At 35.7% G+C, this 16,791-nt stretch overlaps 1 protein-coding gene across 1 annotated transcript in view; it reads right to left on the reverse strand.

Annotated features, from left to right (window-relative positions):
• LOC125653681 (uncharacterized) overlaps positions 1-16,791 on the reverse strand; it is a 226,576-nt gene that overhangs the window by 107,672 nt on the left and 102,113 nt on the right. The window contains exons 161-176 of the mRNA XM_056150422.1: positions 16,604-16,789; positions 16,242-16,457; positions 14,206-14,248; positions 10,404-10,564; positions 10,091-10,267; positions 9,677-9,898; positions 8,865-8,907; positions 5,572-5,723; positions 5,230-5,400; positions 3,532-3,744; positions 3,279-3,321; positions 1,735-1,889; positions 1,369-1,554; positions 837-1,055; positions 387-429; positions 140-300 (exon numbers count right to left, since the gene is read on the reverse strand). Coding sequence (XP_056006397.1) covers positions 140-300; positions 387-429; positions 837-1,055; positions 1,369-1,554; positions 1,735-1,889; positions 3,279-3,321; positions 3,532-3,744; positions 5,230-5,400; positions 5,572-5,723; positions 8,865-8,907; positions 9,677-9,898; positions 10,091-10,267; positions 10,404-10,564; positions 14,206-14,248; positions 16,242-16,457; positions 16,604-16,789 — 2,391 coding nt within the window. The remainder of the gene's footprint in view (positions 1-139; positions 301-386; positions 430-836; positions 1,056-1,368; positions 1,555-1,734; positions 1,890-3,278; positions 3,322-3,531; positions 3,745-5,229; positions 5,401-5,571; positions 5,724-8,864; positions 8,908-9,676; positions 9,899-10,090; positions 10,268-10,403; positions 10,565-14,205; positions 14,249-16,241; positions 16,458-16,603; positions 16,790-16,791) is intronic.

Genomic DNA, 16,791 nt, shown 5'->3' on the forward strand with positions numbered 1-16,791 from the left:
ATAACACACTCAAATTTATCAATGGAAACATGCATAGAACAGTATCAAGCATTAAAAATAACACATTACTACAACAGCAAGTTAATGTGATTTATCACTTGAGTGATACTGTGTTGTTTCATCACATGCAGATATGTACATGAATTGATAAATCCTCCTGTGTAGTTGCAGGTTTTCATGTTGAAGATAGTGTTGGAGAAGATATTGTAGGTCTGACTGCAGAGTACAGTGTTGTAGCATGCTGAAACATCTAGAGTAAATCTGTACTGTTTGTTTTCTCCATCCGTGTTGATAGAAATGCTGGAAGTAGAATGTACAAAAGTCTAGTACCATTCTGCTTAAAAACCAAGTTCTGCACTTTGTATCAGAGTATGCAAGAAACCAACCTTGTTTTGAACATCCCTTTCAAGCCTACTGTGTATGTTGTATCTGTGTTCATAAATATAGCAAAATATCAATGCACAATATATTTGTAAATGTTTATAACCAAATAATTCTCCAACAAAATATTCAATGAAAAAGGAATTTTTTATCACCTCTAATTCAAAACCTACACAAGAGAGAGGAAAAATACAAACAAAAGATTTAAACAAATCTTTTAATCAATCAAATTCATCAATTCCAAACAATTGAAAAACTGTCTCTTAGATGTTCAGATAATTCAAATTTAGATTGTTCTCCAATAGAATTTCAATTAATCCAAAAGTAAAAAAAAAATTAAGTGAAATTATTGTTATTGGAATCACCTGGGTGCCTGACGTTAAGAGTAAAAATTATTCAGAACAGCCTAATTCTCTAACAAAGTTTCATTGAAATAGAGTAATTTTTTTCCATACCATTTAGAAATAGATCTGTTATATACATTCTGACTGGTACTCTCTCTACAGTGATATCCATGTAGTTTGCACACTCATTAAAATCTACCACTACTTCTAGAGGTCGCCCATTAAATCTGTCAATCTCCATACAACAAGTGACTCCAGTACAAGAGCTAGGATTGTAGCAGGTGATGGCTTTACTGCTCAGATCCTGTAGTGTTGGGGCAGGTAAACACTCTGAAATAAAATAAAGAAACCTGTCTAAAGGACTCAAAAGGTTAATTGTATGTATCCATTTCTCAGCTCAATCTGCTGATACTTCAAATACAATGACAATTTAACTGTAAAGGAGGGAAACAACTATAGTGTAATTATTGAACTCAACTTGTTATAGTGGGTTACCTCTCATGCATTCTATTGCTGAATCATCTACACGAGCTTGAATCATATGGGGTTAATATTTTTTTGGTGGAAACAATCTGTCCCAGTGAGCTAAATATATGTGTACCCAGTATTTCAACTTTGACTACACCCTACACTCTTCACAGACCTGTTATCCATCCATTGACAACAGTGGACAAAGTATAGACAGTATCAGCTGTTCTGTTGCAGACATGTTGTTTCATCATGTTAGCTACCCCATGTTCTTCTGTCACTCTCTGTTGTAAGTGCCCAGGCAGCGGTGTCAGAGTTCCTGAGTAACCCTTCCCAGCAATCCAGTTGTTCACCGAAAAAGCTGTGCAAACACAATCAGTCAATCTATTTCTTGTCACTATACCAACAATTTTTTTGCTTACAATATGTACCAGGGTATATGATTTTGTTTATAATATGCATGTGAAAAATATCTGTACTATATGCACTAAAACAATATTTAACTATTGCAATATGAGTAGAGCAATATTTCATAACTAACTCATTTCAGCAGATCTTTCACAGTCTCTCTTGGGTAGGACTGTGTTATTCAGGACTGATGCCACAATTGCACAGGCGGAAGCACTTTCAAAGCACACACTGATGTCCAAGTCCACAATGTACTGATTTTGTGCCTGTAGCTCATAGTAACTTACTCTGCAATTAAGAATAGTAAAAATACTCTACACCATTCACAAAAGTTCATCTCCTTTCTCCAAATACCCCATAACAGGTGTTTTTAGAGACTAGCAAATCTAGCAATGTTTTTTTCCTTCTAAACCTGGTAATTCATTATTAGAGTATCAAAATTTTAGTGATTTCATCTGCTGATAAAAAAAATATATCACAAATAAAATGGTAATTTATTCAAGAAATGCATGTAAAGGAAACCATGAACTACCAAATTCTTGGGTTATGAATTTGCGTCATCACCTCAGTCACTCAGTTATTTATATCATGCATAAAATTGCCACTTCCTTTAAAACCACTGATAATCATTTCAGGTTTGCTTTTGAAATATAATTTCCCAAGCTTCTTGGCCCCCAGTGGCTTCATACAACCCAGACTGAGATTGATGTTTACATATGCGGCAGTCATCTTCATGAACCTGTCAGCTCATGTTTCAGAATCTTTCACACATTTATTAAAGCAGAGATTCATCAGCTGTTTTGGGGATGATTGGTTACATGTTGCAGCAGGTGTTTTTTTCCGAGGATCCAGAAAATTGTCTGTTATTTGACCACAAAAACAGTCAAATATGATAAAAGCTTTTTGGTTGATCTGGAAATCCACTTCGCCAAACATATTGTTTACATAAAGAACAATGATTTCATTTAGATAATCATTCATTGTTGATGCATTGGACAAATGGTTCTTGAAATGGGTAATGTGAAAATCAGCTGGGAATGCAAATTTGGGGAAATATATACTTCAAAGTTTTTCTGCCATATAACAGTTGAACTCACAAAAATTCACAGGAGAGGAACCAAGCAAAGATGGCTAAAATTGTAATGAAATGCTGATAAACTTATTTTTTTAGATTGTTTAAAGATATACTTTAATATAATTCCTGCAATAATCCTCATACTGTAGCAACTTACTTTCATCACAATACATGTATTTATTTATTTATTAGGATATCTTTTTTACCCATGATTTGATATCTGTTGTCTCCGCCTGCTGTATCAAAACATTGTCAAAGTGCTGACAATAAAAACAAAAAAGATGAACACAGAGTTTGCAACCAAAATGATTATTATTGTCTAATTAATTTGAGAACAGTTCACCAAATTAACCTAGCTGTTACAAGCCTGCCAAGAGGGATAATAAACTCTTGTTTTTTGAGCAACAATTTTTGGCAATCGCAATTGATTTTTTAGCATGAATTGTTTTTAGCAGTTTTGGAACCATTGTTAATTATGTCAAAATTAGATGACTACTAAAAAATCTGCTATACGGTATTGTGATGAATTATCAACAGTTCTTTAAAAAAATAAAATATTCCAAAGTATTTTATCAAACTCTACAAATGCAAATAATACTCACTCAATACCAAGCATGCCTTTTAAGAAAAACCTCTGAGTTGTTCCTACAATTAATATAAATTATGAAAATACATGACTGCATGATGTAAATTCAACCAATTTACTTTAGTTTATTTTAAACAATAATTTATTCAATGCATGTATGACAATATGTAATTACAAAATACAAGTCACGACAGAGATTGGAAAGCAAGCCAAACAATGACTTATGTCAATCCGCTCTCAGTTTACTACCAAACAGGATTTAAACCTACCATGCACATAGTTGTATAGATCCACACTGATTCTCAGCTTTTCCAGGTAGATGGTCATCAAGAAAGTACAGGGATCCAGACTGACTTTGACATTGAGGGAGTGGCTGAGCAGTGATGGGGACAGACAGCACTCTACACCTGTACAGGTGTCATCCAGGTGACACACCACTGACTTGGAGCTGATGTCAGGTAAAGATACAGAAGAGGCACATGCTGAAAGTAAAATAAACTCTAAGTGCATCTAACTGGTAATACATTGACAATAAAGGGTTCCTCTAAGGTACATGATATGCCCATCTGGAACCAAATGTACATGATGTATATCGTATTTCTAAATATTTCAAGACACAAGCTGTGACACTGTCAATTACAATTCCAAAAAGAGCACAGTCATCTACTTTAGGGTCATGACACACCTTTTCCCAAAGACTAATCAACTAAACAAGTTTGATGGTACTAGGCCTCACAACATGAATTTTTTTTGCTTTGCCATAAAATTCCAAAATGAGCCACATTGATCTACTTTTAGTTTGAAACACATCCCCTCCTTCCCTTAAGATGCATCAACTGACCAAGTTTGATAGTCCTAGGCCTCATAGTATGAAAGATATCATTCAGACATCAAAAAACTATGACGGACAGACAAGAAGGCCCTTTATTAGACAGGACATAAAACCCTATATTATTCGCATGTAAAACTTTGATCCCTATTGTGGGCCCCAACCTACTCTCAGGGGGCCATGATTTTTACAAACTAGAATCTGTGAACTTCTTTGGCCCAATGGTTCTTGAGAAGATTTTTTCCTATTTATTAGTATGTAAAACTTTGATCCCCTGTTGTGGCCTCATTCTAGCCTCAGGGGTCATGAGTTTAACAAAATTGAATCTGTACTATGTCAGGAAGCTTTCATGTAAATCTCAGCTTTTCTGGCCTAGTGGTTCTTGAGAAAAAGATTTTTTTCTATTTATTAGTATGTAAAACTTTGATCCTCTATTGTCACCCCATCTTACCCCCTGGGGCCATGATTTTGACAAACTTGAATCTACGCTGTGTCAGAAAGCTTTCATGTAAATTTCCACTTTCCTGGCCCAGTAGTTCTTGAGAAGATCTTTAAAGATTTTCCCTTTATATTTGTATGCAAAACTTTGATCCCCTATTGTGGCTCCATCCTACCTCCAGGTGCCATGATTTTAACAAACTTGAACTGCACTATGTCAGGAAGCTTTAATGTAAATGTAAACTTTTCTGACCCAGTGATTCTTCAGAAGATGTTTCCTTATATATTTGTATGTAAAACTTTGATCCCCTATTGTGGCCCCATCCTACCCCCAAGGGCCATGATTTTAACAAACTTGAATCTGCACTATGCCAGGAAGCTTTCATGTAAATTTCAGCGCTTCTGGCCCTGTGGTTCTTGAGAAGAAGATTTTTAATTGATCCCACCCTATTTTTGCATTTTTGTGATTATCTTTCCTTTGATGGGGGAATGGCCCTTCATTTGAATAGACTTGAAATCCCTTCACCCAAGGATGCTTTTGGCCACGTTTGGTTATAATTGGCCCAGTGGTTCTGGAGAAGAAGTCGAAAATGTAAACAGTTTACAGACAGACAGACAGACAATGGACAACAGGAGATCAGTAAAGCTCACTTCAGCTTTCAGCTAAGGTGAGCTAAAACTCATGAATCTCAGTTATTACCTTTCGTCCATCCCATGGTTGGTGAGGCATAGATGCCCGAATTTGAAAGACAAGCCGTGGTCAACAAGTATTTTGAGGTTCCCATTTCAGTCATTAATTCTGAAGTGCGAGCAGCATTTAGAGGAGATGTGTAACTGTTACTTGTCATCCAAGTTGAGGCAGAAAATCCACCTACAATGTATAAGAGAGGAGATTTATATGTAACTTGTAAATTATGACCTCGCATGAAAAGCATTCCACAAAATCAATCAAAATCATCAGAAACCACATAGGTATTGTTTTAGCATTTTGTACTCTCAATGTAACAAAGTTGATTAGACATCCAAGGGTCAAGCATCTCACCTTGAATATCAGCATTCCAGTCACATGATTCTTTGGGGAAAACTGTGTTATCAAGAATTGTCTCTTCGTGACATGTGCTACTCTCGAAACAGGTACTGATTGTAAAGACAGCCACATGTACATGCTGAGATGGCACATCAATCAGTCTGGCTCTGTGATCAAATACAGGAATGCACATTTAGTGTACTCATTGTTTATATTCATTATCTGACCCAATAGGTTTGACAATAACCATACGGTCGTACTGCCAATGTTAATATGTAGTGAATATCTAGTGCATTGGTTCCAACAATGTTATTGAAATACAGAATATCAATGTACAGTCAAAACTGCCATAGCGACCCACTGTATTAAGCGACTCAGTGTCGTATTTGATCATAAAAAGTCCCTCCCCCCCCCCCCCCCCAAAGACATTATCCTATATATTGTACCTGTATTAAAGACCATCTGTCTGACGCGACCAACGGCCATGATTTTTACAACCCTTTCGTGTAATTTCACGTAATTTTACCTTTATCTAACGACTGTACATTTTTCAATTACAATGTGATTCCTACTTTTGATGTCAGTTCAGCATGACTATTCTGGGAATTATCGCCCCTAACACTTTCGTTTTAAAATGCACAGGTAGTACTTCGGCGGTGATATTATTTAGTCGACCCTCTGAATCAATTATTATACCCAAGCTGTCAACATGCAGGGTTGTGTGTGGTTAATTAATAAAACCCAAGTTGTTGTTTATTTAACAAAATCAAGGATCAGGGAATCAAGGCCGGTGTGTTTGAAGGTGTAAATTTCAACAAACTTTAGGAAGTGCGGGGTAGATCGGAAATGAAAATCTACCAGTGCGGGGTAGATCGGAAATGAAAATCTACCACTTGTTATACCATTATGCTCAACAGGGTGAAAAATTGGCCCGATTGCGATATAAATCAGGTAAATATTGTGCTTACATCTAAAATTTGAAAGGAAGTATTCGTGATTTTCCTGCATGGGATATCCGAGGTTTCCAGAATCATGACCGGACCTAGCGGCTCACTTCGACATTATGATACAACACATTGTATTCTAGATTTTTAACAATCTGACTAAAGTACAGACCTATATTATATATAATATAGGTCTGTACTTTAGTCAGACTGGATTTTTAACTAAGCTTAGTATACTATCAATTTTATTTTACAACTATTAAAACCATACTTGATATTCTTAATGATAAATTCCAAATACATGCAGTTATTTTCTCCATTGTACAAACTATTTCTGTATATTATATGAGAAATTTTATGCATTTACTGCGGAAAATAAGAGACCACCTGTCATATGTGACCTTTTTTCCATTCTCCGTTGGACGGTCGCTTGATACAGGTTTGACTGTACTTTACTACCAGTAATCGGGTTTGTTCTTAGTAAAATATTTGCAATAAAAATGCTGTATGTTGACTTTAATTGACATATTAAAACGATGAATTAAAGGACACATCGCATGTTTTTAAACTTTTTAATTTTTTCAGCAAAATTAATTCATTTCATGCCTAAAACTACTTTACATGTGTTTTAAAAGAAACAGTTTGCGTAGTTTTCGAGTCTGATAGCGATGAAATTAAAATCTTGCGATATGCATATTTTCTTCGATATTTTACGCGCCATTATCTGTGACGTCATATGCGACCTCGAGCGAGAAGATTTGAAAACAGTTGTTAGACATTTCATAAACAGATTAGATTTAATTGACAAACAAACAATTATCACATTAACGGCTTGTAAATAACACTGCATTGGGTTGTTTTGTGCCGTTTAAGGGTGTACTTGCTGTCAGTAGAGATGATTTGGACTGTGTTTTTTTCAATTTTCGAAGGAAGGTATGAGGGACAAGACGTGAATATTTTTTGTCGGCACAACGACTTTGCCATAAAAAAACCCCTGTAGAATTTGTCCCTGTACTTTTTCAAACAAGCTCTTGGACAAAGACGTATATAAACTGCGAGAAAATGGTTCTATCGAAGCTTCGCACTGTTACATATAGGCCTACCGCATATGCATTCTGTTCTGCTCTCAAATTCAATACACACTCGCACCAACTGACCTTCACCTTGTAACAACATATAGACAGAACTTTGCTAGCAGTGTCTACCAACTGGTAGTTTTAAAAACGAAATTTAAAGATAAAAGATAATAGAACTTTCAATTATAAATAATAAAATATGATATTTCCCAACTTTGAATTGAATTATAATGCTTTCATTTTTTTTTTAAGGAACGCGTACGTGTTTACAACAACAGCACGCCGCGCTCCCACTTCCTAAGTAACAACGTGTAGATAACAAAATATAATGATTAATAAAATTGCTTGAATAAAATGATTTAAAAGTATTGTGATTTTCACAATAAGTTTGATTATTTTTATTATATTTTTTCCCCCGAAATGCACCCGTGACAGTAGGCCTAGTTGTCAATGCTACATAATCGTATTATAATTTAGGCCTATCTAACTTCTCCAAAAATAAATTTAATAATAATTGCACTGTTTATATTAGAAAAGCAACAACGCTAATTACAGTTGTTTACAGAAATGGCATTCCCAAATAGTGTTTAGACAGTGATCCCATGTAAACATTATTTATTCGCAAATTTAGGCAGATTTCATATTCGCTTTCCTCGCCACATTTGGGTCGCTATTTGTATGCACTGGTGGCTAAAAGATATAAGACTCGGGAAATTTGTCAACATCGAAATAAAAGTTATCCATGGTAAATAAATTAGGCCCCTAAAACCCGAGTTTTTAAAAATATCTAACACTACTATTACAACAAGTTGATCGACGAAGGTCGCATATGACGTCACTGTAACACGTGACTACCTATCTAATTAACTAGGCTTTTTGAAATCGGGGCTTAGATTTAAGTCCGTATTGTGGCAAATTATCGCAATACTTCAGTGAACGAACTATTACAATTAATTTCTATAAGCATAAGGAAGACAAAATGCAGATAATTCTGTATACTTTGAAAACACGAGATGTGTCCTTTAAATATATCTTCACTAATAGCTATGATTGCAGTAGCAAGAACTCAGGATTGTTATTTTACTACTTTTAAAAACGATCACTTGTGGTGATTTGTTACTGATCAAACCGACATAAACACATTAAAAAGATGTCACAATTTGCAAGTTGTGCAGCAAGAAAAAATATTCTGGTTGTATTATGCACAGACATAGAAATAAGAGTTAAAATTTACTAAAAAAAAAAAAAACCTACTTCCTAAGTGAGTATATACGGTACATGAACTTACTTCCATTTGATCACTCCATGCAGACTAAATTCTTTATCCGTATCTGAAGAATTAAGCAGAAAATGAATTATATGTATGTCTAATGTACTGCTCTCAATAGGGAATATTTGCTAAAGGAATGCAGTTTTAACAAATTTTGCCCATCTTGATAAAGAAAACATTTAAAGGGAAATACAGTTGCAAATGATTATATTTTAAAAGATTTTCTGGTTTTCAAACCAACATGGTTAATATATCTACATGGTGTTAAATAACTTATGCAACATAAACTACTCAATTTTATCTATGAAGATTAATATGTAAAAATTTAAGTTCATTCTTGACTAATTTGAATCTCTGACATATTTGAATTATAATGTATTCATTGTGCACACATACTTCACATGTGGTCAGAAAGAAAACAATGGCGTTGGTAAGTTTTGATATCAAGTTCATCTTTCGTATATAGGAATATGAATCTATGAAACTAAACTCATTGTGCTATATTAATCATGTGTTACAATGTAAACATTAACACATGTGTACATATGTAGATGTGCAGAGATCCAAAAATAGGTGGGAAAATAGCGAATAGTATGCTAATAAGACAGTCACATGGTCAGTACTTGACTTGTTTTGGAAAGGAAGTATGTCAAAAAACACAAATCATATTTTGAAACTATTTTAATTCATATCTCTACAACCGTAGTTTTTGTATGCACATTTGTAAAATAGAGCTTAATCATAGAATACCATAGCATTGATACCTCTATTAAAACCTAACATTAAAGATTGAGCATTTGTATATTACACTTTGGCAGTTTGTTACTCACCCCAAGTGTAGCTCATTAGGTCTGTGGAAACTTGAAGATTATCAATGGCTCCGTTCATGGTATGGTTACAAACACTGATCTCCATGTCCACCCTGGCATGTCTCTTAACTTCAGCCATGTACACACAACAGGACACGTAATCACAGCTTGATTTCAGGTGGCACCTTACCTTGTTCTTGTCAGTAATGCTACCCAGTGTAGATGATGGTATTGAGGGACAATCTAATTGCAAAATTCTACTTTTGTTAGAAAGAAATAACACAGAAAACCTTCAAACCCTTTCCTGAGAAATGATTTAGTGCACTATAAAATGAAGCATTCTGCTTACACTTCTTAACTAACAAATCTCAATATTTGTGCAGTTTCAGAAACTTGCATTACTTTAATCCAAAAAATGTTCTCTTCATAATTTACCGCTTATCCATCCTCCTGTTGCGGGTCCATATGTTGTATCAGAGAGAGTACACTGATCTGTGTTGTACATAAAGTGGTCCAGTCCCAGCTCCATGTACAGACTGTCTGCCTGAGCCTCTGTTATAGAAGCCACATCAGCAATGGACCGGGCACTCATCCAGTTGGTCAAAGAGAAAGCTAGAAAGATACATATTTTGCAAATCATCAAAGCACCTGAAAGCTTGGCATGAACATATGTATGTCACTTTGAAATGCAGCTTACTCCCTTGTATTGAAATTAGTTTTATTGAATGAAAATTCATATATTAATTACTTGAGTTAAGAAATCCTTCATTGTATGTGCAGGTTTTCATATTGAATGCTGTCTGTTCAAATATGACAAAAGTCTCTTCACATGATCCTGGTTCATAGCATGCTTGCACCTCGAAATCTAATTTAATTTTTCTTTGCACTTCATCTTTTGTAATATTGTACCTGCAGAAAAATGCATGCATGTCATATATTTTGATGCGAAATATTTGGATTTAAGGAGGTACTCTACATGTCATAATGGCTGTCAGATTTTCTCTTAAAATATGAATGAAAATATAAATATCAGCAATATTTGTCTATTTATTTCAAATACAGTGTACAGTACCCACAACGTTATTAATGACATGATAAACAATAGAACACGATACACGCACAATAGGATAGGATACACGCATGATACGATAGGATACATGATAAGCCTAATAAACGCAAAACCTGATAAACGATCTTCACGACAGACCTGATAAATGCAAAACACGATAAACGATCTTCACGATAAACGGAAAACCTCAGATAGAAATGTTGTAAATTTAGAAGCGATTTAGACAGAACGAAATTTTGATACCTACAACATAATTACATTAGTTTGATAACAATACTGAAGGATTTCAATAGTCATTATATACCTAAAACATATAGTTTCTTTAATACACGGTCGTACTTTTTTTTTTCAAAAATATTTTTAATTGAATTTGTTTTACGCCATCACAGCTAAAATAATAATAAAAAAAACAAACTATATACGGTTTTTAATTCATTATATTGACATCTGAATGAATTTTCCCAGCCAATGATTCTAAAACTTATATTGTCACGTAATGTTTGATATATAAATTACACAGGGGGTTAAGTATAAAATTATGTAATATAATGTAGTGATATCATGCTTCAGGCCTCGATCTCTTACTCTAATGTCTATTATCTTGTATGTGAAATAAAACCAAGTAATATTTTATGTGTAAAATTTTCCCGCCAAGAGAGATACATTGTCTTCCAAAGTGAATCTGAAAATCCAACAACATCTGCAAAATGCCACCTGTTAGATCAACGAAAAGGACACTAACTAGAAGGCAAATTGAGTCACAACAAGCCTCACCTGCCAGGGGCAGGGGAAGAGCCAGAACCAGTGGTGTTAAACATTCAACATCTGCAGCTGAAACAACTACGCCCTCAGCCATCATCAATGTGGCTGCACAGCCTAGTCAAGAATGTACAATGGATTTACAACGGGATCAAAGGCAATCCACGAGTCAAAATGAGGGTGAGTCGGTCTTAAACTTGCCAATTATTGATGAAACAATGCCTCAATTTGATTTTGCCCCTTTTGATGTAAATGAATACCAGCCTATTCAAACCCCTACAACCTTTGACCCATTAAGTGGTCACATTCCCATCAAACTAAAACACAAAATATGGGAGGGAAAATTTATCGATTTGGCATTACTCCTCAAATCTGCTCGTGAACTAGCTAATGACATGGACTCGAAGGGGGAATTACAAATTAGGGATGGTAAAATGTGCCTAATTAAAACAAAATCCAACACATATCTGTCAATAGAAAAGTGGACATCCGCTTTTATTATTTTCTCTAGCATTTTTCTTGAAAAGTATAGGACTAGGGCACAAGAGCTCTTAAAGTACATGCGTGACATTTGTCTCGCCGCATCAAGATCTGCTGGTTGGTTTAGGTATGACGAGCAATATAGACTCAGAAAGGCTTCCGATCCGCATTCATCATGGGGGCAAATCAATAGCGAGTTATGGTTACTGCATATCACTGACGCAAGTGTCCCCTGCAATAACTTTGAGCAAATGTAGTGGATACCCGCTGCTCAATCACCCGTCCTCTGTTGAGGGAATTAATCCAATCTCTCCCCTCAATATGCTAGCTCCTCACCATATGAAGCCAAATTATTCACTTCCGCCTTTTCACTTGCTTATTTTGGTTTACTTATGGTAGGGGAATTCACTATTACAAACAAAATCATGAACTCTCATTGCATACAATTTCAAACGTTATGGTACACAAACAATCACATATCAAAGTAACTATCCCGCATCTAAGACAGATCAAACAGCTCAAAAAAAAAAAAAAAAAAAAAAAAACTACACTTACCATTCCTAAAGAGTTGGAGACGGTATTGTGCCCAGTTCGGGCTATCAGCAATTATTTGAGCATTCGTCCTTCTACATTCCACCCAATGGGCAGGTTAAAATTGTTAACGATAAGATTGCATTCTGGGGTAGGAATTTACTTGTTAGGTAGATGGAGGAACATCATATCGATGTTTATGGCGGGTCTGGGGGGACTTAAAGGGGGGTTTCGGGACATTTCTGGCCTGTGTTTCTCCCATCTGTCAACTAAGACAGGGGGCATGTGTTGTTTAGTGGGGAAAGTGTCACCCCTCATGTAATGTATGGTTGGGGTTCTACAAGTTTAAGCCATACTTGGTGCCCCCTTCACCTCTTTTAAAAGGAGGGAAGGCTCACAGTCTGGAGTACTCGGTGTCAGTAAGTACTATTTAACCAGGGAGCAATCTCTCGGAAACAGGGTAAACAGATATGTCCCGGGCCATTCCCGTCCACATGTTGGTTTGTCAAGCATTGGGACTTCCGGGCATTTGTGTTCAACACAAGGCCTCCGTTATGCACCTTGGGTGTTGGCATTTCGGTTGTAACCCCAGACCTTGTACAGATTTGGTGGATAATGCGGCCAATTATCTCCATTGTCCTAAAACTCTTTAGTAATGTAGTGCTTGCAAGTTGATTGTAATACTTGGTGTAATAGAGTTAAATAAATGTGAAAATGAATTCAGAGTGTTGTTGTTACATTCCTTAAGTAAAAGGAATAGTGGAAAAAGGCAAATTGATGGTGCCTACTGGAATGTTCAATTGTAGTAAAAATGTAGTATGATTACACAGAGGATCAGGCGACTCAAATACTAAGAAGGTTACCAATTGCTGAGTCGACTTGGCGACTGTTCAATTAATGTAGTGATATCATGTTTCAGGCCTCGATCTCTTACTCTAATGTCTATTATCTTGAATGTGAAATAAAGCCAAGTAATATTTTATGTGTAGCGAGTAGAGGATTATTTTGCAAGCTCTAAGTTCACCGGTCAAATCCACTTGTCTCTGGACAGACAAATAACTCTTCTTCTGTCTTAAAATCGACAGCTTTCTCCTTCAAATATACTGTCTTTTCTCGATTCCTAAAAATAGCTTCTTTAACAAAATGAATATAGCTTTCTAAAAGAATACTTTTTCATTAGATTTAATATACAATCCCGATAGTTTCCAAAGCTACACGATAAACAATTTTCACGATAAACCTGATACACGCAAAACACGATATACGATATACCTGATAAACGCAAAACATGATAGAAAACGGAAACCCTGATAAACGCAAAACACGATACGATAGGATACACGCACAATACGATAGGATACACGCATGATACGATAGGATACACACACGATAGACCACGAAAGGAATGTCAAGAATAATGTTGCGGGTACTGTATCATTGCATAGCTAAGTAGCTCAGAGGGTTTGCACTTTGAATGCTTAACTGTAGATTGTGGGTTCGAGTCCAGCAGGGGTTTTAAATTTTTTTTAAATAAAGTAAATTTTAAAGTTTTCAATTTCAAAATATTGTAAGTTGTAAATATTCTCCATTTTTCATCCATGTCAAATTTCTCTGATGTAGCATAATGTAACACCAAAGACATTTATCATTTGAATGGAATATATATCTATTTTGAATTTGTTTATCTAAAGAAGAACACTGTTGTACTTACTTAAGCTTGAACATCCCTTTCAGTGAAACTGTCTGCTCTGTGCCTACAATTTTATCACAATCACAGTTTAATCAAAGATGATCAGAGAGTTCACCTTGCTCATTAGAGTTGTCTTGCACTTAAAGAAATATGACATATTCCCTTCTAAGTAAGTCTTTTTTGCACTGAAACAACTATGATCTTGAGAAGGAAATATAACTTCTTAAAGTATTTTTGCCTATAAATTTCTTTGAACAGTGACCCTTTTTGTGATACAACCTTAGCCCCTGGATTTATAGTCTCAACAACACGAGGACGCTTTTAAATCATACTGACATACTGTAGACATGCCTGTTGATCTGGAGGAAGAATCTAGCTTTCAACAAAGCACATTTTCACTATATCATTACATGTATATTGAATTCTCTCACATCATCAGAACCAATTTTAACAAGAGGAACTGTGAGCAATGCTCACTAAGAATACCCTCTGCTTACCCCAATCTACCAAAGGGTGTTGTTAATAGGTATAAATTACCTCTTTCCTGAGTGTAAAAAAGAAAGGGCAAGACAAAACTTTGGGTAGTCTCTTCTCTAGGAGTGCGCTTGAGCTTTGACCTTTTGACCCCAAAATCAATAGGGAACATCTTCGTCCCATGGGTAGTCCATATGTATGATATGGTGACTGTAGGTGGAAATGATAACACTTTAGAGCCCAGAAACCATATTACTACTTCAATGTCCAGTGCGCTTGACCTTTGACCTTAAATTCGATAGGGAACAACTTCATCCCATGGGTAGTCCATATGTATGATATGGTGACTGTAGGTGGAAAGGATAACGCTTTAGAGCCCAGAAACCATAATGCTACTTCGATGTCCAGTGTGCTTGACCTTTGGACCCCAAATTGGATAGGGAACATCTTCGTCCCATGGGTAGTCCATATGTATGATATGGTGACTGTAGGTAGAAATACTTTAGAGCCCGGAAACCATTGCATCTACAGATGGACGGACAACCCGATTCCAGTATAACCCACCCCCCACCCCCAACTTTGTTGCGGGGGGTGGGGGGTGTATAACAAGTTTATTGATGCAATATAATCTGGTTTGCAACAGTTGTTTTTACCCTTTTTAATCCACCAGAAAGTGGTTTATGAAGTATAAATGCCTAAAACCTAGTTATACTATATAAACTAGTGAAAATTAGCTCCACTCTTTATGCATTCAAATGTAATATTTTCACATTACTGGTGGCCCCAACTCAACTCAGAAGGCCATGATTTGAACTTAAATCCACACCATATGAGAAATTAAGCTCCCATGTTGGTATTACAAGCTGTTTCTACATACAGTACATCAACAAAAATTATTCAACTTTCTCTCTAAATCAGAATAAATCTGAAATATTGCTTTCTTTACGTCACCTCAATTACATGCCATTATCCTGCTGTGAAGTATTTGCCTTTTCCCCAATACTGAGATACATCTTACATCACTTCAGAAAAGGGCAGCATGTCATTTAATGTGATTGAGTTTGATCCAACCTTTGATCCAACATTAATCTAGAGATTTTGAGAATTCTTGCAAAGTAGTTATTGGAATTTTTACATGCATTTACACTTGTGAATTTAAAAAAAACAACCTAAGTTTGAGAAAAACCTGTAACTATTAAATATGCATGTGATGTGGAAACTATATACATGTATCTGTATATGTATCTAGAAGATGTGGATAGTTTCTATTCTACCATGGTACAGTTTGAGTGCTGAAACAAATTTTTTGTAGCATCTATAACTTTTAGCACACAAAATATCTTTCAACATGTTACAAATTGTTAATGAAGTCCCAACACAGACACTGAAATTTTTGAAGATTTCAGGTCCCTATCAGTCCAGATTTTAAAGTAACACAAGTTTTTATAATCAAGGTTCAAAGTCAAAGTCACAGGAATCATTTGACCTTGATACTATGACCCCATAAAAAAAAATTATTTGAGAAAGCCATGAAATACTCTTACCATACTGAAACCCTGTCAGATAGTTTGAAATACTCTTACCATACTGAAACTCTGTCAGATACTGTTTGATGGGAATCCTGTCTATAGTGATATCTAGGTAGTTCCCACAATGATTGTAGTCCAGAGACACTTCCACTGATCGTCCTCCTAAACGCTCGATCTCCAGGCAACAGGAGGCAGCGGTGCAAGATGTGGGATTGAAACAGGTGATATTACCTGGTAGTAAGTTCTTCAATACCGTCGTTGATTCACATTCTGGAAACCAAATTACAATATGCTATATTATGTGTTTTCATGACATTATCGTGTCTTTGCAAGTCAAAGATAAGAACTTTGTGTCTAAAATAAAGTGATCTGGGCCTTTCTTTACTTATCATCATAAATACAGTTTTCAGTCTTACCTTTTATCCACCCATTTATTGATTTTACGGTTTTGTATCTTTCATCAGAAGATCTATCACATCTGTTGTCCTTCAACATGTTAGCTATTCCGTGATCCTCCAGTAGAAGACTTTGAAACTGATCTGGCAGTGGGTTGGGATTACCATTGACTCCATGTTCCCTCAGCCATGACCCCAGAGAAAACCCT

This window comes from Ostrea edulis, chromosome 1, assembly GCF_947568905.1.
Source record: "Ostrea edulis chromosome 1, xbOstEdul1.1, whole genome shotgun sequence".
In the NCBI taxonomy this organism is placed as follows: Eukaryota; Metazoa; Mollusca; class Bivalvia; order Ostreida; family Ostreidae; genus Ostrea; species Ostrea edulis.